Below are 25,842 nucleotides of genomic sequence, written 5' to 3'. Positions count from 1 at the left end.
ATTTTGTTTTTTAATATTTTGGACGACATGCTATAGTATGACTTTTTTTTTTTTAATATTTTGGACGACATGCTATAGTATGACTTTTTTTCCAAAATATTTTGGACATGCTATAGTATGACTTTTTTTTAAAATATTTTGAACGAAATTTTTTTTTTTGTTTTTTAATATTTTGGGCGACATGCTATAGTATGACTTTTTTTTAAAAATATTTTGGACATGCTATAGTATGACTTTTTTTCCAAAATATTTTGGACATGCTATAGTATGACTTTTTTTAAAAATATTTTGAACGAAAAAAAAATATTTTGTTTTTTAATATTTTGGACGACATGCTATAGTATGACTTTTTTTTAAAAATATTTTGGACATGCTATAGTATGACTTTTTTTCCAAAATATTTTGGACATGCTATAGTATGACTTTTTTTTAAAATATTTTGAACGAAAAATTTTTTTTTTTTTTTTTTTTTTTTTTTTTTAATATTTTGGACGACATGCTATAGTATGACTTTTTAAAAAAAATATTTTGGACATGCTATAGTATGACTTTTTTTCCAAAATATTTCGGACATGCTATAGTATGACTTTTTTTTAAAATATTTTGAACGAAAAAAAAATATTTTGTTTTTAATATTTTGGATGACATGCTAGAGTATGACTTTTTAAAAAATATTTTGGAGGACATGCTATAGTATGACTTTTTTTTTTTAAATATTTTGGACATGCTATAGTATGACTTTTTTTCCAAAATATTTTGGACATGCTATAGTATGACTTTTTTTTTAAATATTTTGAACAAAAAAAAAAATTTTGTTTTTTAATATTTTGGACGACATGCTATAGTATGACTTTTTTTGGACATGCTATAGTATGACTTTTTTTCCAAAATATTTTGGACATGCTATAATATGACTTTTTTTTTTAAAATATTTTGGAGGACATGCTATAGTATGACTTTTTTAAAATATTTTGGACATGCTATAGTATGACTTTTTAAAAAAAAATATTTTGGACATGCTATAAAATGACTTTTTTAAAAATATTTTGGAGGACATGCTATAGTATGACTTTTTAAAAAAAAATATTTTGGACATGCTATAATATGTCTTTTTTTTTAATATTTTGGACGACATGCTATAGTATGACTTTTTTTAAAAATATTTTGAACGAAAAAAAAATATTTTTTTTAATATTTTGGACGACATGCCATAGTATGACCTTTTTTAAAAAAAATATTTTGGACATGCTATAGTATGACTTTTTTTTTAATATTTTGGACATGCTATAGTATGACTTAAAAAAAAAATTTTTGGAATTGCTATATTATGACTTTTTTAAAAATATATTCTGGAGGACATGCTATAGTATGACTTTTTAAAAAATATTTTGGACAACATGCTATAATGCAACATGCTTTTAAAATATTTGGGAGGACATGCTATAGTATGACTTTTTAAAAAAAAATATTTTGGACATGCTATAGTATGACTTTTTTTTCAAAATATTTTGGACATGCTATAATATGACTTTTTTAAAAATATATTCTGGAGGACATGCTATAGTATGACTTTTTAAAAAAAAATATTTTGGACATGCTATAATATTTCTTTCTTTTAATATTTTGGACGACATGCTATAGTATGACTTTTTTTTTAAATATTTTGAACGAAAAAAAAATATTTTGTTTTTTAATATTTTGGACGACATGCTATAGTATGACTTTTTTTAAAAAATATTTTGGACATGCTAAAGTATGACTTTTTTTTAAAATATTTTGGACATGCTATAGTATGACTTTTTTTCCAAAATATTTTGGACATGCTATAGTATGACTTTTTTTTCAAAATATTTTGAACGAAAAAAAAATATTTTGTTTTTTAATATTTTGGACGACATGCTATAGTATGACTTTTTTTAAAATATTTTGAACGAAAAAAAAATATTTTGTTTTTTAATATTTTGGACGACATGCTAGAGTATGACTTTTTTTAAAAATATTTTGGAGGACATGCTATAGTATGACTTTTTAAACAAAAAATATTTTGGACATGCTATAATATGACTTTTTTTAAAAAATATTTTGGACGACATGCCATAGTATGACCTTTTTTTAAAAAATATTTTGGACATGCTATAGTATGACTTTTTTTAAAAATATTTTGAACGAAAAAAAAATAGTTTGTTTTTTAATATTTTGGACGACATGCTAGAGTATGACTTTTTAAAAAATATTTTGGAGGACATGCTATAGTATGACTTTTTTTTTTAAATATTTTGGACATGCTATAGTATGACTTTTTTTCCAAAATATTTTGGACATGCTATAGTATGACTTTTTTTTCAAAATATTTTGGACATGCTATAATATGACTTTTTTTTAAAATATTTTGGAGGACATGCTATAGTATGACTTTTTTAAAATATTTTGGAGGACATGCTATAGTATGACTTTTTAAAAAAAAATATTTTGGACATGCTATAATATGACTTTTTTTTTAAATATTTTGGAGGACATGCTATAGTATGACTTTTTTTTTTTAAATATTTTGGACATGCTATAGTATGACTGTTTTTTCCAAAATATTTTGGACATGCTATAGTATGACTTTTTTTTCAAAATATTTTGGACATGCTATAATATGACTTTTTTTTAAATATTTTGGAGGACATGCCATAGTATGACTTTTTTTAAAAATATTTTGAACGAAAAAAAAATATTTTGTTTTTTAATATTTTGGGCGACATGCTATAGTATGACTTTTTTTTAAAAATATTTTGGACATGCTATAGTATGACTTTTTTTCCAAAATATTTTGGACATGCTATAGTATGACTTTTTTAAAAAATATTTTGAACGAAAAAAAAATATTTTGTTTTTTAATATTTTGGACGGCATGCTATAGTATGACTTTTTTAAAAATATTTTGGAGGACATGCTATAGTATGACTTTTTTTTTTAAATATTTTGGACATGCTATAGTATGACTTTTTTTCCAAAATATTTTGGACATGCTATAGTATGACTTTTTTTTTAAAATATTTTGAACGAAAAAAAAAATTTTGTTTTTTAATATTTTGGACGACATGCTATAGTATGACTTTTTTTTTTTTAATATTTTGGACGACATGCTATAGTATGACTTTTTTTCCAAAATATTTTGGACATGCTATAGTATGACTTTTTTTTAAAATATTTTGAACGAAATTTTTTTTTTTTTTTTTTAATATTTTGGGCGACATGCTATAGTATGACTTTTTTTTAAAAATATTTTGGACATGCTATAGTATGACTTTTTTTCCAAAATATTTTGGACATGCTATAGTATGACTTTTTTTAAAAATATTTTGAACGAAAAAAAAATATTTTGTTTTTTAATATTTTGGACGACATGCTATAGTATGACTTTTTTTTAAAAATATTTTGGACATGCTATAGTATGACTTTTTTTCCAAAATATTTTGGACATGCTATAGTATGACTTTTTTTTAAAATATTTTGAACGAAAAATTTTTTTTTTTTTTTTTTTTTTTTTTTTTTAATATTTTGGACGACATGCTATAGTATGACTTTTTAAAAAAAATATTTTGGACATGCTATAGTATGACTTTTTTTCCAAAATATTTCGGACATGCTATAGTATGACTTTTTTTTAAAATATTTTGAACGAAAAAAAAATATTTTGTTTTTAATATTTTGGATGACATGCTAGAGTATGACTTTTTAAAAAATATTTTGGAGGACATGCTATAGTATGACTTTTTTTTTTAAATATTTTGGACATGCTATAGTATGACTTTTTTTCCAAAATATTTTGGACATGCTATAGTATGACTTTTTTTTTAAATATTTTGAACAAAAAAAAAAATTTTGTTTTTTAATATTTTGGACGACATGCTATAGTATGACTTTTTTTGGACATGCTATAGTATGACTTTTTTTCCAAAATATTTTGGACATGCTATAATATGACTTTTTTTTTTAAAATATTTTGGAGGACATGCTATAGTATGACTTTTTAAAAAAAAATATTTTGGACATGCTATAATATGTCTTTTTTTTTAATATTTTGGACGACATGCTATAGTATGACTTTTTTTAAAAATATTTTGAACGAAAAAAAAATATTTTTTTTAATATTTTGGACGACATGCCATAGTATGACCTTTTTTAAAAAAAATATTTTGGACATGCTATAGTATGACTTTTTTTTAAAATATTTTGAACGAAATTTTTTTTTTTTTTTTTTTTTTAATATTTTGGATGACATGCTAGAGTATGACTTTTGAAAAAATATTTTTGAGGACATGCTATAGTATGACTTTTTTTCCAAAATATTTTGGACATGCTATAGTATGACTTTTTTTCCAAAATATTTTGGAGGACATGCTATAGCATGACTTTTTAAAAAAAAAATATTTTGGACATGCTATATTATGACTTTTTAAAAATATATTCTGGAGGACATGCTATAGTATGACTTTTTAAAAAATATTTTGGACAACATGCTATAATGCAACATGCTTTTAAAATACTTGGGAGGACATGCTATAGTATGACTTTTTAAAAAAAAAATATTTTGGACATGCTACAGTATGACTTTTTTTTTTTCAAAATATTTTGGACATGCTATAGTATGACTTTTTTTTAAAATATATTCTGGAGGACATGCTATAGTATGACTTTTTTAAAATATTTTGGAGGACATGCTATATATAGTATGACTTTTTTTAAAAAATATTTTGGACATGCTATAGTATGACTTTTTAAAAAAAAATATTTTGGACATGCTATAATATGACTTTTTTTTAAAATATTTTGGAGGGTATGCTATAGTATGACTTTTAAAAAAAAAATATTTTGGACATGCTATAATATGTCTTTTTTTTTTAATATTTTGGACGACATGCTATAGTATGACTTTTTTTGGACATGCTATAGTATGACTTTTTTTCCAAAATATTTTGGACATGCTATAATATGACTTTTTTTTTTAAAATATTTTGGAGGACATGCTATAGTATGACTTTTTAAAAAAAAATATTTTGGACATGCTATAATATGTCTTTTTTTTTAATATTTTGGACGACATGCTATAGTATGACTTTTTTTAAAAATATTTTGAACGAAAAAAAAATATTTTTTTTAATATTTTGGACGACATGCCATAGTATGACCTTTTTTAAAAAAAATATTTTGGACATGCTATAGTATGACTTTTTTTTAAAATATTTTGAACGAAATTTTTTTTTTTTTTTTTTTTTTAATATTTTGGATGACATGCTAGAGTATGACTTTTGAAAAAATATTTTTGAGGACATGCTATAGTATGACTTTTTTTCCAAAATATTTTGGACATGCTATAGTATGACTTTTTTTCCAAAATATTTTGGAGGACATGCTATAGCATGACTTTTTAAAAAAAAAATATTTTGGACATGCTATATTATGACTTTTTAAAAATATATTCTGGAGGACATGCTATAGTATGACTTTTTAAAAAATATTTTGGACAACATGCTATAATGCAACATGCTTTTAAAATACTTGGGAGGACATGCTATAGTATGACTTTTTAAAAAAAAAATATTTTGGACATGCTACAGTATGACTTTTTTTTTTTCAAAATATTTTGGACATGCTATAGTATGACTTTTTTTTAAAATATATTCTGGAGGACATGCTATAGTATGACTTTTTTAAAATATTTTGGAGGACATGCTATATATAGTATGACTTTTTTTAAAAAATATTTTGGACATGCTATAGTATGACTTTTTAAAAAAAAATATTTTGGACATGCTATAATATGACTTTTTTTAAAATATTTTGGAGGGTATGCTATAGTATGACTTTTAAAAAAAAATATTTTGGACATGCTATAATATGTCTTTTTTTTTTAATATTTTGGACGACATGCTATAGTATGACTTTTTTTTAAAATATTTTGAACGAAAAAAAAATATTTTGTTTTTTAATATTTTGGACGACATGCTATAGTATGACTTTTTTTTAAAAATATTTTGGACATGCTATAGTATGACTTTTTTTAAAAATATTTTGGACGACATGCTATAGTATGACTTTTTTTTAAAATATTTTGAACGAAAAAAAAATATTTTGTTTTTTAATATTTTGGACGACATGCTAGAGTATGACTTTTTTTTTAAATATTTTGGACATGCTATAGTATGACTTTTTTAAAATATATTCTGGAGGACATGCTATAGTATGACTTTTTTTCCAAAATATTTTGGACATGCTATAGTATGACATTTTTTAAAAATATTTTGAACGAAAAAAAAATATTTTGTTTTTTAATATTTTGGACGACATGCTAGAGTATGACTTTTTAAAAAATATTTTGGAGGACATGCTATAGTATGACTTTTTTTTTTAAATATTTTGGACATGCTATAGTATGACTTTTTTTCCAAAATATTTTGGACATGCTATAGTATGACTTTTTTTTCAAAATATTTTGGACATGCTATAATATGACTTTTTTTTAAAATATTTTGGAGGACATGCTATAGTATGACTTTTTTAAAATATTTTGGAGGACATGCTATAGTATGACTTTTTAAAAAAAAATATTTTGGACATGCTATAATATGACTTTTTTTTTAAATATTTTGGAGGACATGCTATAGTATGACTTTTTAAAAAAAAATATTTTGGACATGCTATAGTATGACTTTTTAAAAAATATTTTGGAGGACATGCTATAGTATGACTTTTTTTTAAAAATATTTTGGACATGCTATAGTATGACTTTTTTTCCAAAATATTTTGGACATGCTATAGTATGACTTTTTTTTTAAAATATTTTGAACGAAAAAAAAAATTTTGTTTTTTAATATTTTGGACGACATGCTATAGTATGACTTTTTTTTTTTTAAATATTTTGGACATGCTATAGTATGACTTTTTTTTCCAAAATATTTTGGACATGCTATAGTATGACTTTTTTAAAATATATTCTGGAGGACATGCTATAGTATGACTTTTTTTCCAAAATATTTTGGACATGCTATAGTATGACATTTTTTAAAAATATTTTGAACGAAAAAAAAATATTTTGTTTTTTAATATTTTGGACGACATGCTAGAGTATGACTTTTTAAAAAATATTTTGGAGGACATGCTATAGTATGACTTTTTTTCCAAAATATTTTGGACATGCTATAGTATGACTTTTTTTCCAAAATATTTTGGAGGACATGCTATAGCATGACTTTTTAAACAAAAAATATTTTGGACATGCTATATTATGACTTTTTAAAAATATATTCTGGAGGACATGCTATAGTATGACTTTTTAAAAAATATTTTGGACAACATGCTATAATGCAACATGCTTTTAAAATACTTGGGAGGACATGCTATAGTATGACTTTTTAAAAAAAAAATATTTTGGACATGCTATAATAAGACTTTTTTTTAAAATATTTTGGAGGACATGCTATAGTATGACTTTTTAAAAAAAAATATTTTGGACATGCTATAGTATGACTTTTTAAAAAATATTTTGGAGGACATGCTATAGTATGACTTTTTTTTAAAAATATTTTGGACATGCTATAGTATGACTTTTTTTCCAAAATATTTTGGACATGCTATAGTATGACTTTTTTAAAATATTTTGGACATGCTATAGTATGACTTTTTAAAAAAAAATATTTTGGACATTCTATAATATGACTTTTTTTTAAAATATTTTGGAGGACATGCTGTAGTATGACTTTTTTTTTAAATATTTTGAAAGAAAAAAAAATATTTTGTTTTTTAATATTTTGGACGACATGCCATAGTATGACCTTTTTTTAAAAAAAATATTTTGGACATGCTATAGTATGACTTTTTTTTTAAATATTTTGGACATGCTATAGTATGACTTAAAAATGTTTTTTTTGGAATTGCTATATTATGACTTTTTTAAAAATATATTCTGGAGGACATGCTATAGTATGACTTTTTAAAAAATATTTTGGACAACATGCTATAATGCAACATGCTTTTAAAATATTTGGGAGGACATGCTATAGTATGACTTTTTAAAAAAAAAATATTTTGGACATGCTATAGTATGACTTTTTTTCCAAAATATTTTGGACATGCTATAGTATGACTTTTTTTTAAAAATATTTTGAACGAAAAAATTTTTTTTGTTTTTTAATATTTTGGACGACATGCTATAGTATGACTTTTTTTTTTTTAAATATTTTGGACATGCTATAGTATGACTTTTTTTTCCAAAATATTTTGGACATGCTATAGTATGACTTTTTTAAAATATATTCTGGAGGACATGCTATAGTATGACTTTTTTTCCAAAATATTTTGGACATGCTATAGTATGACATTTTTTAAAAATATTTTGAACGAAAAAAAAATATTTTGTTTTTTAATATTTTGGACGACATGCTAGAGTATGACTTTTTAAAAAATATTTTGGAGGACATGCTATAGTATGACTTTTTTTCCAAAATATTTTGGACATGCTATAGTATGACTTTTTTTCCAAAATATTTTGGAGGACATGCTATAGCATGACTTTTTAAACAAAAAATATTTTGGACATGCTATATTATGACTTTTTAAAAATATATTCTGGAGGACATGCTATAGTATGACTTTTTAAAAAATATTTTGGACAACATGCTATAATGCAACATGCTTTTAAAATACTTGGGAGGACATGCTATAGTATGACTTTTTAAAAAAAAAATATTTTGGACATGCTATAATATGACTTTTTTTTAAAATATTTTGGAGGACATGCTATAGTATGACTTTTTAAAAAAAAATATTTTGGACATGCTATAGTATGACTTTTTAAAAAATATTTTGGAGGACATGCTATAGTATGACTTTTTTTTAAAAATATTTTGGACATGCTATAGTATGACTTTTTTTCCAAAATATTTTGGACATGCTATAGTATGACTTTTTTAAAATATTTTGGACATGCTATAGTATGACTTTTTAAAAAAAAATATTTTGGACATTCTATAATATGACTTTTTTTTAAAATATTTTGGAGGACATGCTGTAGTATGACTTTTTTTTTAAATATTTTGAACGAAAAAAAAATATTTTGTTTTTTAATATTTTGGACGACATGCCATAGTATGACCTTTTTTTAAAAAAAATATTTTGGACATGCTATAGTATGACTTTTTTTTTAAATATTTTGGACATGCTATAGTATGACTTAAAAAATTTTTTTTTGGAATTGCTATATTATGACTTTTTTAAAAATATATTCTGGAGGACATGCTATAGTATGACTTTTTAAAAAATATTTTGGACAACATGCTATAATGCAACATGCTTTTAAAATATTTGGGAGGACATGCTATAGTATGACTTTTTTTTTCAAAATATTTTGGACATGCTATAGTATGACTTTTTTTAAAATATATTCTGGAGGACATGCTATAGTATGACTTTTTAAAAAAAAATATTTTGGACATGCTATAATATGTCTTTCTTTTAATATTTTGGACGACATGCTATAGTATGACTTTTTTTTAAAATATTTTGAACGAAAAAAAAATATTTTGTTTTTTAATATTTTGGACGACATGCTATAGTATGACTTTTTTAAAAAACATATTTTGGACATGCTAAAGTATGACTTTTTTTTTAAATATTTTGGACATGCTATAGTATGACTTTTTTTCCAAAATATTTTGGACATGCTATAGTATGACTTTTTTAAAAATATATTCTGGAGGACATGCTATAGTATGACTTTTTAAAAAAAAATATTTTGGACATGCTATAATATGTCTTTCTTTTAATATTTTGGACGACATGCTATAGTATGACTTTTTTATAAAATATTTTGAACGAAAAAAAAATATTTTGTTTTTTAATATTTTGGACGACATGCTATAGTATGACATTTTTTTAAAAATATTTTGGACATGCTAAAGTATGACTTTTTTTTAAAATATTTTGGACATGCTATAGTATGACTTTTTTTCCAAAATATTTTGGACATGCTATAGTATGACTTTTTTTTCAAAATATTTTGGAGGACATGCTATAGTATGACTTTTTTTAAAAATATTTTGGAGGACATGCTATAGTATGACTTTTTAAACAAAAAATATTTTGGACATGCTATAATATGACTTTTTTTTAAAAATATTTTGGACGACATGCCATAGTATGACCTTTTTTTAAAAAATATTTTGGAGGACATGCTATAGTATGACTTTTTTTAAAAATATTTTGAACGAAAAAAAAATATTTTGTTTTTTAATATTTTGGACGACATGCCATAGTATGACCTTTTTTAAAAAAAATATTTTGGACATGCTATAGTATGACTTTTTTTTTAATATTTTGGACATGCTATAGTATGACTTAAAAAAATTTTTTTTGGAATTGCTATATTATGACTTTTTTAAAAATATATTCTGGAGGACATGCTATAGTATGACTTTTTAAAAAATATTTTGGACAACATGCTATAATGCAACATGCTTTTAAAATATTTGGGAGGACATGCTATAGTATGACTTTTTAAAAAAAAATATTTTGGACATGCTATAGTATGACTTTTTTTTCAAAATATTTTGGACATGCTATAATATGACTTTTTTAAAAATATATTCTGGAGGACATGCTATAGCATGACTTTTTAAAAAAAAATATTTTGGACATGCTATAATATGTCTTTCTTTTAATATTTTGGACGACATGCTATAGTATGACTTTTTTTTTAAATATTTTGAACGAAAAAAAAATATTTTGTTTTTTAATATTTTGGACGACATGCTATAGTATGACTTTTTTTCCAAAATATTTTGGAGGACATGCTATAGCATGACTTTTTAAACAAAAAATATTTTGGACATGCTATATTATGACTTTTTAAAAATATATTCTGGAGGACATGCTATAGTATGACTTTTTAAAAAATATTTTGGACAACATGCTATAATGCAACATGCTTTTAAAATACTTGGGAGGACATGCTATAGTATGACTTTTTTAAAAAAAAATATTTTGGACATGCTATAATATGACTTTTTTTTAAAATATTTTGGAGGACATGCTATAGTATGACTTTTTAAAAAAAAATATTTTGGACATGCTATAGTATGACTTTTTAAAAAATATTTTGGAGGACATGCTATAGTATGACTTTTTTTTAAAAATATTTTGGACATGCTATAGTATGACTTTTTTAAAATATTTTGGACATGCTATAGTATGACTTTTTAAAAAAAAATATTTTGGACATTCTATAAAATGACTTTTTTTTAAATATTTTGGAGGACATGCTATAGTATGACTTCTTAAAAAAAAATATTTTGGACATGCTATAATATGACTTTTTTTTAAAATATTTTGGAGGACATGCTGTAGTATGACTTTTTTTTTAAATATTTTGAACGAAAAAAAAATATTTTGTTTTTTAATATTTTGGACGACATGCCATAGTATGACCTTTTTTTAAAAAAAATATTTTGGACATGCTATAGTATGACTTTTTTTTAAAATATTTTGGACATGCTATAGTATGACTTAAAAAATTTTTTTTTGGAATTGCTATATTATGACTTTTTTAAAAATATATTCTGGAGGACATGCTATAGTATGACTTTTTAAAAAATATTTTGGACAACATGCTATAATGCAACATGCTTTTAAAATATTTGGGAGGACATGCTATAGTATGACTTTTTAAAAAAAAAATATTTTGGACATGCTATAGTATGACTTTTTTTTTCAAAATATTTTGGACATGCTATAGTATGACTTTTTTTAAAATATATTCTGGAGGACATGCTATAGTATGACTTTTTAAAAAAAAATATTTTGGACATGCTATAATATGTCTTTCTTTTAATATTTTGGACGACATGCTATAGTATGACTTTTTTTTAAAATATTTTGAACGAAAAAAAAATATTTTGTTTTTTAATATTTTGGACGACATGCTATAGTATGACTTTTTAAAAAAAATATTTTGGACATGCTAAAGTATGACTTTTTTTTTAAATATTTTGGACATGCTATAGTATGACTTTTTTTCCAAAATATTTTGGACATGCTATAGTATGACTTTTTTAAAAATATATTCTGGAGGACATGCTATAGTATGACTTTTTAAAAAAAAATATTTTGGACATGCTATAATATGTCTTTCTTTTAATATTTTGGACGACATGCTATAGTATGACTTTTTTATAAAATATTTTGAACGAAAAAAAAATATTTTGTTTTTTAATATTTTGGACGACATGCTATAGTATGACATTTTTTTAAAAATATTTTGGACATGCTAAAGTATGACTTTTTTTTTAAATATTTTGGACATGCTATAGTATGACTTTTTTTCCAAAATATTTTGGACATGCTATAGTATGACTTTTTTTTCAAAATATTTTGGAGGACATGCTATAGTATGACTTTTTTTTAAAAATATTTTGGAGGACATGCTATAGTATGACTTTTTAAACAAAAAATATTTTGGACATGCTATAATATGACTTTTTTTTAAAAATATTTTGGACGACATGCCATAGTATGACCTTTTTTTAAAAAATATTTTGGAGGACATGCTATAGTATGACTTTTTTTAAAAATATTTTGAACGAAAAAAAAATATTTTGTTTTTTAATATTTTGGACGACATGCCATAGTATGACCTTTTTTAAAAAAAATATTTTGGACATGCTATAGTATGACTTTTTTTTTAATATTTTGGACATGCTATAGTATGACTTAAAAAAAATTTTTTTGGAATTGCTATATTATGACTTTTTTAAAAATATATTCTGGAGGACATGCTATAGTATGACTTTTTAAAAAATATTTTGGACAACATGCTATAATGCAACATGCTTTTAAAATATTTGGGAGGACATGCTATAGTATGACTTTTTAAAAAAAAATATTTTGGACATGCTATAGTATGACTTTTTTAAAAATATATTCTGGAGGACATGCTATAGCATGACTTTTTAAAAAAAAATATTTTGGACATGCTATAATATGTCTTTCTTTTAATATTTTGGACGACATGCTATAGTATGACTTTTTTTTTAAATATTTTGAACGAAAAAAAAATATTTTGTTTTTTAATATTTTGGACGACATGCTATAGTATGACTTTTTTTTAAAAATATTTTGGACATGCTAAAGTATGACTTTTTTTTAAAATATTTTGGACATGCTATAATATGACTTTTTTTCCAAAATATTTTGGACATGCTATAGTATGACTTTTTTTTCAAAATATTTTGAACGAAAAAAAAATATTTTGTTTTTTAATATTTTGGACGACATGCTATAGTATGACTTTTTTTAAAATATTTTGAACGAAAAAAAAATATTTTGTTTTTTAATATTTTGGACGACATGCTAGAGTATGACTTTTTTTAAAAATATTTTGGAGGACATGCTATAGTATGACTTTTTAAACAAAAAATATTTTGGACATGCTATAATATGACTTTTTTTAAAAAATATTTTGGACGACATGCCATAGTATGACCTTTTTTTAAAAAATATTTTGGACATGCTATAGTATGACTTTTTTTAAAAATATTTTGAACGAAAAAAAAATAGTTTGTTTTTTAATATTTTGGACGACATGCTAGAGTATGACTTTTTAAAAAATATTTTGGAGGACATGCTATAGTATGACTTTTTTTTTAAAATATTTTGGACATGCTATAGTATGACTTTTTTTCCAAAATATTTTGGACATGCTATAGTATGACTTTTTTTTCAAAATATTTTGGACATGCTATAATATGACTTTTTTTTTTAAATATTTTGGAGGACATGCTATAATATGACTTTTTTTAAATATTTTGGAGGACATGCTATAGTATGACTTTTTAAAAAAAAATATTTTGGACATGCTATAAAATGACTTTTTTTAAAATATTTTGGAGGACATGCTATAGTATGACTTTTTAAAAAAAAATATTTTGGACATGCTATAATATGTCTTTCTTTTAATATTTTGGACGACATGCTATAGTATGACTTTTTTTTTAAATATTTTGAACGAAAAAAAAATATTTTGTTTTTTAATATTTTGGACGACATGCTATAGTATGACTTTTTTTTAAAAATATTTTGGACATGCTAAAGTATGACTTTTTTTTAAAATATTTTGGACATGCTATAGTATGACTTTTTTTCCAAAATATTTTGGACATGCTATAGTATGACTTTTTTTTCAAAATATTTTGAACGAAAAAAAAATATTTTGTTTTTTAATATTTTGGACGACATGCTATAGTATGACTTTTTTTAAAATATTTTGAACGAAAAAAAAATATTTTGTTTTTTAATATTTTGGACGACATGCTAGAGTATGACTTTTTTTAAAAATATTTTGGAGGACATGCTATAGTATGACTTTTTAAACAAAAAATATTTTGGACATGCTATAATATGACTTTTTTTAAAAAATATTTTGGACGACATGCCATAGTATGACCTTTTTTTAAAAAATATTTTGGACATGCTATAGTATGACTTTTTTTAAAAATATTTTGAACGAAAAAAAAATAGTTTGTTTTTTAATATTTTGGACGACATGCTAGAGTATGACTTTTTAAAAAATATTTTGGAGGACATGCTATAGTATGACTTTTTTTTTAAAATATTTTGGACATGCTATAGTATGACTTTTTTTCCAAAATATTTTGGACATGCTATAGTATGACTTTTTTTTCAAAATATTTTGGACATGCTATAATATGACTTTTTTTTTTAAATATTTTGGAGGACATGCTATAATATGACTTTTTTTAAATATTTTGGAGGACATGCTATAGTATGACTTTTTAAAAAAAAATATTTTGGACATGCTATAAAATGACTTTTTTTAAAATATTTTGGAGGACATGCTATAGTATGACTTTTTAAAAAAAAATATTTTGGACATGCTATAATATGTCTTTTTTTTAATATTTTGGACGACATGCTATAGTATGACTTTTTTTAAAAATATTTTGAACGAAAAAAAAATATTTTGTTTTTTAATATTTTGGACGACATGCTATAGTATGACTTTTTTTTAAAAAATATTTTGGACATGCTATAGTATGACTTATTTTCCAAAATATTTTGGACATGCTATAGTATGACTTTTTTTTTAAATATTTTGAACGAAAAAAAAAAATTTGTTTTTTAATATTTTGGACGACATGCTATAGTATGACTTTTTTTTTAAAAATATTTTGGACATGCTATAGTATGACTTTTTTTCCAAAATATTTTGGACATGCTATAGTATGACTTTTTAAAAAAAAATATTTTGGACATGCTATAAAATGACTTTTTTTTTTAAATATTTTGGAGGACATGCTATAGTATGACTTCTTAAAAAAAAATATTTTGGACATGCTATAATATGTCTTTTTTTTAATATTTTGGACGACATGCCATAGTATGACCTTTTTTAAAAAAAATATTTTGGACATGCTATAGTATGACTTTTTTTTTTAATATTTTGGACATGCTATAGTATGACTTAAAAAATATTTTGAACGAAAAAAAAACATTTTGTTTTTTAATATTTTGGACGACATGCTATAGTATGACTTTTTTTTCAAAATATTTTGAACGAAAAAAAAATATTTTGTTTTTTAATATTTTGGACGACATGCTATAGTATGACTTTTTTTAAAATATTTTGAACGAAAAAAAAATGTTTTGTTTTTTAATATTTTGGACGACATGCTAGAGTATGACTTTTTAAAAAATATTTTGGAGGACATGCTATAGTATGACTTTTTTTCCAAAATATTTTGGACATGCTATAGTATGACTTTTTTTTAAAAATATTTTGGAGGACATGCTATAGTATGACTTTTTAAAAAAAAATATTTTGGACATGCTATAATATGTCTTTTTTTTAATATTTTGGACGACATGCTATAGTATGACTTTTTTAAAAAATATTTTGAACGAAAAAAAAATATTTTGTTTTTTAATATTTTGGACGACATGCTATAGTATGACTTTTTTTTAAAATATTTTGAACGAAAAAAAAATATTTTGTTTTTTAATATTTTGGACGACATGCTATAGTATGACTTTTTTTTTTTTAAATATTTTGGACATGCTATAGTATGACTTATTTTCCAAAATATTTTGGACATGCTATAGTATGACTTTTTTTTTAAATATTTTGAACGAAAAAAAAAAATTTGTTTTTTAATATTTTGGACGACATGCTATAGTATGACTTTTTTTTTTAAAATATTTTGGACATGCTATAGTATGACTTTTTTTCCAAAATATTTTGGACATGCTATAGTATGACTTTTTTTCCAAAATATTTTGGACATGCTATAATATGACTTTTTTTTTTAAATATTTTGGAGGACATGCTATAGTATGACTTTTTTTAAAAAAAAATATTTTGGACATGCTATAGTATGACTTTTTTTTTTAATATTTTGGACATGCTATAGTATGACTTAAAAAATATTTTCAACGAAAATTTTTTTTTTTTTTTTTTTTTTTTTTTTTTAATATTTTGGACGACATGCTATAGTATGACTTTTTTTCCAAAATATTTTGGACATGCTATAATATGACTTTTTTTTTTTTAATATTTTGGACGACATGCCATAGTATGACCTTTTTTAAAAAAAATATTTTGGACATGCTATAGTATGACTTTTTTTTTTAATATTTTGGACATGCTATAGTATGACTTAAAAAATATTTTCAACGAAAAATTTTTTTTTTTTTTTTTTTTTTTTTTTTTAATATTTTGGACGACATGCTATAGTATGACTTTTTTTAAAATATTTTGAACGAAAAAAAAACATTTTGTTTTTTAATATTTTGGACGACATGCTATAGTATGACTTTTTTTTAAAAATATTTTGGAGGACATGCTATAGTATGACTTTTTTTCCAAAATATTTTGGACATGCTATAGTATGACTTTTTTTCCAAAATATTTTGGACATGCTATAATATGACTTTTTTTTTTAAATATTTTGGAGGACATGCTATAGTATGACTTTTTAAAAATATTTTGGACATGCTATAGTATGACTTTTTAAAAAAAAATATTTTGGACATGCTATAAAATGACTTTTTTTTAAATATTTTGGAGGACATGCTATAGTATGACTTTTTAAAAAAAAATATTTTGGACATGCTATAATATGTCTTTTTTTTAATATTTTGGACGACATGCTATAGTATGACTTTTTTTAAAAATATTTTGAACGAAAAAAAAATATTTTGTTTTTTAATATTTTGGACGACATGCTATAGTATGACTTTTTTTTTTAAATATTTTGGACATGCTATAGTATGACTTTTTTTCCAAAATATTTTGGACATGCTATAGTATGACTTTTTTTCCAAAATATTTTGGACATGCTATAATATGACTTTTTTTTTTAAATATTTTGGAGGACATGCTATAGTATGACTTTTTTAAAATATTTTGGACATGCTATAGTATGACTTTTTTTAAAAAAATATTTTGGACATGCTATAAAATGACTTTTTTTTAAATATTTTGGAGGACATGCTATAGTATGACTTTTTTTTAAAATATTTTGAACAAAAAAAAAATATTTTGTTTTTTAATATTTTGGACGACATGCCATAGTATGACCTTTTTTAAAAAAAATATTTTGGACATGCTATAGTATGACTTTTTTTTTTAATATTTTGGACATGCTATAGTATGACTTAAAAATTTTTTTTTTGGAATTGCTATATTATGACTTTTTTAAAAATATATTCTGGAGGACATGCTATAGTATGACTTTTTAAAAAATATTTTGGACAACATGCTATAATGCAACATGCTTTTAAAATATTTGGGAGGACATGCTATAGTATGACTTTTTAAAAAAAAAATATTTTGGACATGCTATAGTATGACTTTTTTTAAAATATATTCTGGAGGACATGCTATAGTATGACTTTTTAAAAAAAAATATTTTGGACATGCTATAATATGTCTTTCTTTTAATATTTTGGACGACATGCTATAGTATGACTTTTTTTTTAAATATTTTGAACGAAAAAAAAATATTTTGTTTTTTAATATTTTGGACGACATGCTATAGTATGACTTAAAAAATATTTTCAACGAATTTTTTTTTTTTTTTTTTTTTTTTTTTTTTTTTTTTTAATATTTTGGACGACATGCTATAGTATGACTTTTTTTAAAATATTTTGAACGAAAAAAAAACATTTTGTTTTTTAATATTTTGGACGACATGCTAGAGTATGACTTTTTAAAAAATATTTTGGAGGACATGCTATAGTATGACTTTTTTTTTTTTAATATTTTGGACATGCTATAGTATGACTTTTTTTCCAAAATATTTTGGACATGCTATAGTATGACTTTTTTTTCAAAATATTTTGGAGGACATGCTATAGTATGACTTTTTTAAAAATATTTTGGAGGACATGCTATAGTATGACTTTTTAAACAAAAAATATTTTGGACATGCTATAATATGACTTTTTTAAAAAATATTTTGGAGGACATGCTATAGTATGACTTTTTTTTTTTTATATTTTGGACATGCTATAGTATGACTTTTTTTTAAAATATTTTGAACGAAAAAAAAAACATTTTGTTTTTTAATATTTTGGACGACATGCTAGAGTATGACTTTTTAAAAAATATTTTGGAGGACATGCTATAGTATGACTTTTAAAAAAAAATGTTTTGAACGAAAAAAAAATATTTTGTTTTTTAATATTTTGGACGACATGCTATAGTATGACTTTTAAAAAAAAATATTTTGGAGGACATGCTATAGTATGACTTTTTTTTTTAAATATTTTGGACATGCTATAGTATAACTTTTTTAAAAATATTTTGGAGGACATGCTATAGTATGACTTTTTTTTAAAAATATTTTGAACGAATTTTTTTTTTTTTTTTTTTTTTTTTTAATATTTTGGACGACATGCTATAGTATGACTTTTTTTTCAAAATATTTTGGACATGCTATAGTATGACTTTTTTAAAAAAATATTTTGAATAAAAAAAAAAATATTTTTTTTTTAAAATATTTAGGAGGACATGCTATAGTATGACTTTTTAAAAAAAAATATTTTGGACATGCTATAGTATGACTTTTTTTTTAAATATTTTGGACATGCTATAGGATGACTTTTTAAAAAAAATATTTTGGAAATGCTATAGTATGACTTTTTTTTTTAAATATTTTGAACATGCTGTAGGATGACTTTTTAAAAAAAATATTTTGGACATGCTATAGTATGACGTTTTAAAAAAATATTTTGGACATGCTATAGTATGACTTTTTTTTCAAAATATTTTGGACATGCTATAGTATGACTTTTTAAAAAAATATATTTTGGACGACATGCCATAGTACGACTTTTTTTTCACATTTTAACATTTGCAAGTTAGATCATTGCATTTTCATTCATTTTTTTCACGCACAAAATCTAGATTTCTTTTTAAGACTGTATTTTATTTGTCTCTTAATTTACTGTCTATTATTGGACTTGTTCTTATTCCCGAGATATTTGCACTAGTCAAGGGCTGTTCTGTACAACTTTGATAGATTAGATTCCATTCACGAGTTTCTGTTGTCAATAGTTCTCTGTGTATCACTGCTTGGTTATTGAATTTAATTTGAAAATAAAAAAATTAAAAAAACAGTTTTTCTGCATATAACTGAAATGAGAGGATGATTAGTGTAGTTATATAATGATGCATGGGAGACAGAATACAGGATGCTTCCTTCACTTCAGTGATGAAAACCTTCAACTGAAAAACTGAAAACATTCTAAAAAAAACCCTAAAAAAAAACCCTGAAAAAGCAGTCAGTAAAATGTGACTTGTTGTGTGTATGTTTGTGTGTGTGTTTTTTTGGCTAGCAGTCTAAAGGTCTTAGCACCAGTATGAGAGGGCCACAGATGCTGTCTGTACAAACAATCTTAAATCTTTGTAGAGACGAGGCTTAGCTCAGACGTCATCATGCTCTTTCTCTATGAATCTCTTCCTCCTCCTTTCACTGACTCCTACAGCCTTGAACTATGTGGGGAAAAAAATTCAAGCTGCGCTGAGACTGTGGTGGCACATCTTAGAAAACGAAATGCTACAATGAGGATTTAACATAACGCAGATCTATTTGCTCCATGTGGAACGAATTCTGAAGTTCAGTTTTCACCATAGATCAGCGGGCAGAAAATCTTCATCAAAGCAGTCTCATACGCAGTCGCCTGCTGTTACTGCGCACTTCCCTAAAGTTTCAAATAACAGCTGGTATTTCAATAACTGGCTGCACACATGTCTAGCACCAACATGTATAACGTCATCCAGACGGGAATATTCATGAGTCTGCTGCTTTGCTTTTATCGTTTCTATTTACTTTTTATTTCCAGTCAAAGTTCTTCTGTTTGTCGGGTGTTAAGTTCATAAAAATAAAAAAATAATAAAATAAATAAAAAAAAAAACTGCTTCCTGTTGTTGTTTCACATTAAAAGTCTGAAAAGAAAGGGACAAGTTACCGGATGCCCTTTGAGCTACTGCAGCCACTTTTAATCTGAAACATCTGAGCAGGAAGTTTTAAAGTAAATATAAAAAATATTGAACAAAAACACAACAAAGTATAAGTCAGACTGAAAGTGAAAGAGAATTACACTAAATATATCAAGGAAACAGTAAATTAACAATAGCCGATTTGAAAATAGGGTTAAACTATGTCTTATCTAGATATGCTAAGTCATACTTATCAGACTACTAAATAAAGGCCTGGTCCAGTTGTTGCAAATAATGACGTTCACTATTATTACATGGTTTACGGTAATAATGCAGCTTCCTGTTGCTGCTTCACATTAAAAAAAAACATTTTCCAGAAGTTTGTTTGTTTTCATTGTGAAGCAGCTACAGTAAAATAACAGGTATTCCCGATTCGCTCTCAGGAACTCATTTTTAAATCAAACAACAATGTTCTGACCGTTGCTGAGTTCTCACACAACGAACTGTGATCCCTCACAGATTCATGTTATCGACAACCAGTGAAGCCCACTAATATCAGAAGCTGTAGGGGAAACTCTGAGGGAAACTTGATGCAATATGAAATGTTTGGACGTGTGTCACCTTAGCGCCGTCATTTCATAGTGGAAGAAACACTCTTTAAAAAAAAAAAAAAAAAAAGCCCAAAAGATGTTTCTCCCAGCTTCACTTCGAGGTGTTCAATGTTTCCATTATAACAGCAGGGATTTTGTGTACTCACGTAGTAGTAGGTGTTCCAGTCGGTGGCGGCAGTGTGAGCGTGCGTGACCGGGGTCGGCGTGGCTGCCGCCGGGTGCGGCGCCCCGAGGAAGCCCGGCATTAAAGGCAGGGTGCTGTAGGCTGGGAGCACGGCAGCAGCTGGCAGGACGGCGGGGGGAGGAGCCGCGCCATTACTGACCGCGTGCAGAGACACTCCGAGAGGCTTACACACATCTACCTCCTGCAAGAAACACAAAGTTTACCAGCTTCAAACTGCAAAAACACAACGTAGCCTATAATCAAGACCATAAGGAAAATTCCCCTTCATTTATTCGTTCATGTTAATCTTTCTGCCCACTATTGGCTGTTATGAGAAGCACTACTACGCCTCACTCATTCATCCCCATCTGCTGTTGTATGGGCTTGTTCATATTTCTCAGGGGCAACCAGCCAAAATCAAAATACCACAACACCGGGTCGACATATTTTTAGACCGATTTAAAGTCACAATTTTATGTCAGAAACCCATCAAATAATTTCTTCCAAGTTATCAATTTCTCCAGCCAGATCCAGCCCAGTGGACCAGAACGTAACTCAGATATGCAACAAGAGACAAGACTACATCTTTAAGCAAACACTTCACGCACATTCGTGTCTTTATCGCTTCAGAGGACATTGCATTGACTTCCATTCATTTTCTGGAGACTTACTTTAACCATTACATAACTAAATCTAACCTTAGCCTCCTCACAATGTCACACCGTAAAGAGATGTCCCCACAACATGAGTAATACAAGTACACACACATACACACACATACACACACACACACACACACACACACACACACACACACACACACACACACACACACAGGCTTGAGCCTCCAGCAGCAGCAGGTAAGTGTAGACCTGGCTACACAGGGTGTGCGGAGATGGCTGGTATCAGCTGCTGGGTGCAGAGTGATCTGTTCCCTCGTACAGAGTATCAGTGTCTTCGCGAGAGGTCAACCTCTCCAAATAAACATGCCGACAAACTCCATGTAAAATGCCAGCACTGAGGGCTGCAGCACGGACAGTTTGTAATCTGTCTGCAGGACAGGACGTTTTTTGACTCAGGTTGGGGCTTTTAGAGAGCTTTGCTTTTTAATATAGCAGATAGAGCTAATACACTGTCTGTCAGCTCAACATGTCAGCTGATATCACCTGACTGCAGATTTATCAGTATTTGTGCGTATGTCGGCCGCTAAAGAAACAGAAGTACAGAAATGCCAAACAACAGTAGGTTTTTAGAAGTGGCAGCCGAATTGACTTTTATTATGACTTTTATCATGGACCATCTGAACAGGCTCCTATTCATGTCAAATGAATAATTAGTACCAAGTTATCACTAATTCAAGATAACAAATGGCTAACTTGTGTCAAACCGTTTATCACACTGCTGGGGTCTTCAGCATCACTGATGCATGCTGATGAGGAGATGAAGTAACTCTGCATGAGTGAATGCTCAGGACCACTTTCAATTCTTTGGCATTTGGGTTTTTGTCTCTTCAAACAGCTTGTTGAGGGCTGTGCATGTGTGAGTGAGTGTGTGTGTGTGCGTGTGTGTGTGTGTGTGTGTGCGTGTGTGCGTATGTGTGTGTGTGTATGTGTGAGTGAGTGTGTGTGTGTGCGTGGGTGTGTGTGTGTGTGTGTGTGTATGTGTGAGTGAGTGAGTGTGTGTGTGTGTGTGTATGTGTGTGTGTGTGTGTGTGTGTGTGTGTGTGTGTGTGTGTGTGTGTGTGTGTGTGTGTGTGTGTGTGTGTGTGTGTGTGTGTATGTGTGTGTGTGTGTGTGTGTGTACCTTGCTGGCGTACGCCTGGTTGGCTGTTGCAGGTTGAGAGTAGTACTGAGTGACCGCCTGCATGTAGGAGCTATAATCCCCGTAGGAGGACACCGCTGGAGTCTGGAACACAACAAGGTTGGAGTTTGCAGATATATTCTATTTTTCAAGTACAGATCCAGACATATATCTGCATTTATTATGAAAAACAAAACAATGTAAATATCCAGTGAATCCTGTGAAATTTAGATTTATAAAATACAAGATATAACAAAAATATTCTGTAGTTCCAGGATTTTTGTGTTTATGTGGATCGACTTTGATCTGAATCACTGTGTTTTCTCTTCACTTTCTGTTATTGTCAGAATATTCTGAGTTGTCCTCTCCACAAAGAACAGTTACCTTAAACTGAAGTGGACAGAGTTTAATATTTTGTTGTGATGGGGACATAAATCAAAGGCGTTCTGCTGCTTATATTTTTTTTTTTTATTTGCACACACAACTCTGTATACAGAATCCCACAGTTACAAAGTGTGTGTGTGTGTGTGTGTGTGTGTGTGTGTGTGTGTGTGTGTGTGTGTGTGTGTGTGTGTGTGTGTGTGTTGTGTGTTACCTGTGTGTGCTCCTTGCTGTAGTCCACAGTTGTGCTGTCCTGTGGAGCAGCAGTGCTGTAGGTGTGAGCTTGTGCCGCTTGGTAGTGCTGGTACCACTGCTGCATGGCCTCCTATGACACACACACACATACACACACACACACACACACACACACACACACACACACACACACACACACACACACACACACACACACACACACACACACACACACACACACACACACACAGATATTTTTTGCATCCTCCTTTCTGTCCTTCCTTTTCTTTGTCATTCATCAATTATTGTTCATGCCGACGGCTCTCCACTGTTCCCTGTTCTTTGTCTTCTCTTTTCCAGACAAATTAAACCCACCGTCTCATTGATTATCTAATCATGACTCATTTGTTTGGCTGAGTAGATCGTAATTAACATTTAAAATTGGGTTTGTAAATATCAGATATGTCACTTGCTGCCGGAGGAGGTAACACTAGTGCAGAGACAGGGGGGGAACAGGATGACAGAGGAAAGGAAGAGACAAACAGCCTGTAGGGGGGCTTCTTGCTTCTTGACTTGTTCTGAGTGGAGTGTTGAGAGAGAAGAGGGGAGCAGGGACAGATGGAGACACACAGTGCTCCCTGCCAAATCCACTCTCACTCTGTCTGTCCAAATATCCATACCCATTCTCATTTCTTCCACCTCCCTGCCTCCCCTAGTTACAGCTACTTCTGTAACTGCAGCAGTCATCCAGACACTCATTTTGAATCCACCCATCTAGAATCTTTTCAGCTACCATCGCTGTGTCACACATTTTGGAGCCAGGAACAGAACTGTGACCATGCAGACCCACATCCAGCCGTGTATCCCCACATGAGTGGCTGTATAGTGTGTCTGCAGTACCTGTGTGTAGGCCTGGTTGTATTGGCTGTAATCAGTGGAGGTATCAGTGCTGTATGGGGCGGTGGTTGTAGCTGCCGCACTGTGGGAGAAGGACCCGGATCCCTGGGAGACCACCGGAGCCACCGAGCCTCCGTACACTCCTGGGCCAGGGTGTCCTGCCTGGGCTTTGTTCCCCACTGACCCTGAGCAGCAGTGGAAGGAACCATGGAGAAGAAACAATGTGTTCATAATTATGACACTGCAGGAGCGCTTCGACAAAGTGACCTTAGGTCATCATTAGAATGAGTTGTGACTGCTGTGAGTCCATGCTGACTGCAGCTGCTGTCCTGATGTGACAGAGGAAGCTAAGAGCTTTGTACACTCATCTTTCAACCCGACAGGCTGTTTCATCTTTGACACTCAGATGATAGATTTTTAGAATATCGCTTTTAAAAGAGCAATATAGTTTTGTGAGTAAGTACAATTTTTATTACAGCCCAGTATCATAACATAACGTGTAACATACAAAAAGTACAAATACTTATTTGAACCCAAACTATTATCTTTTCCCAACCATAATCAAGTTGTTTTGGTGCCTTCATTAAACTGACATAACATCTTCTAGACTGATGGGTGGCATGATACCAGGTTGTTTTATTAAAAGAGGTTAAAGGACGAGTTGACCATGGAACTAATTTTATTGTCCCATCTACAAAAACACCTTTTTTTTGTTAAAAAAAAAAAAAAAAGAAAAAAAAAGAAGCTATATAATTATTTTTTTTATACAATTTGCATACAGTAGGATCAGGTGGAAATGCATCAGTTAGTCGTGTGTTTGTGTGCTCACCTTGCAGAACGACTCCTGGCATCACACTGGCCAGGTTCAGGTAAGGATTAGAGGGCAGTCGCACTTCTTTCGGAGGATCGCCCAACAGAGAACTCTGACCGTTGTTTATCTGAAGAGAGAGAGAGAGAGAGAGAGTGAGAGAGAGAGAGAGAGAGAGAGAGAGAGAGAGAGAGAGAGAGAGAGAGAGAGAGAGATTAAATGAAATAATTTATACACATCGAAGAAAAACTAACTTCAGTCTCAGTCTCTTCCTTCCTGTCCTCACTCTAAATGTGGATATCTGGGTTGAATGAAAAAGACTGTGCTGCTGGCTTCATTGCTTTAAAAGTAACCTTTCAAAATGCTCACCATACAAACCTCAACATAATAATTCACAGTTGACTTTTATGAGCAACGGCTGAGCTGAAGGAGCTCTGAAAACCTGCGAGGATTTTTCTGTTAATTACACTCTCTCTCCATTAGAGGA

General features: G+C 27.4%; 1 protein-coding gene across 2 annotated transcripts in view; it reads right to left on the bottom strand.

The window, feature by feature from the left end:
• The window catches only part of raver2 (ribonucleoprotein, PTB-binding 2), a 110,405-nt gene that overhangs the window by 18,549 nt on the left and 66,014 nt on the right, over positions 1-25,842 (bottom strand). For both annotated transcript variants that reach the window (XM_069153168.1, XM_069153169.1), the window contains exons 12-16: positions 25,377-25,485; positions 24,551-24,732; positions 23,670-23,780; positions 23,078-23,179; positions 21,258-21,476 (exon numbers count right to left, since the gene is read on the bottom strand). In XM_069153168.1, the coding sequence (XP_069009269.1) occupies positions 21,258-21,476; positions 23,078-23,179; positions 23,670-23,780; positions 24,551-24,732; positions 25,377-25,485 (723 nt within the window). The remainder of the gene's footprint in view (positions 1-21,257; positions 21,477-23,077; positions 23,180-23,669; positions 23,781-24,550; positions 24,733-25,376; positions 25,486-25,842) is intronic.

Source organism: Embiotoca jacksoni, unplaced genomic scaffold, assembly GCF_022577435.1.
Source record: "Embiotoca jacksoni isolate LCO1_2020_lvr unplaced genomic scaffold, fEmbJac1.0.p SCAF_19, whole genome shotgun sequence".
NCBI lineage: Eukaryota > Metazoa > Chordata > Actinopteri > Embiotocidae > Embiotoca > Embiotoca jacksoni.
Note: the sequence above shows the minus strand (reverse complement) of the source record. Positions and strands in the feature narration are given on the sequence as shown.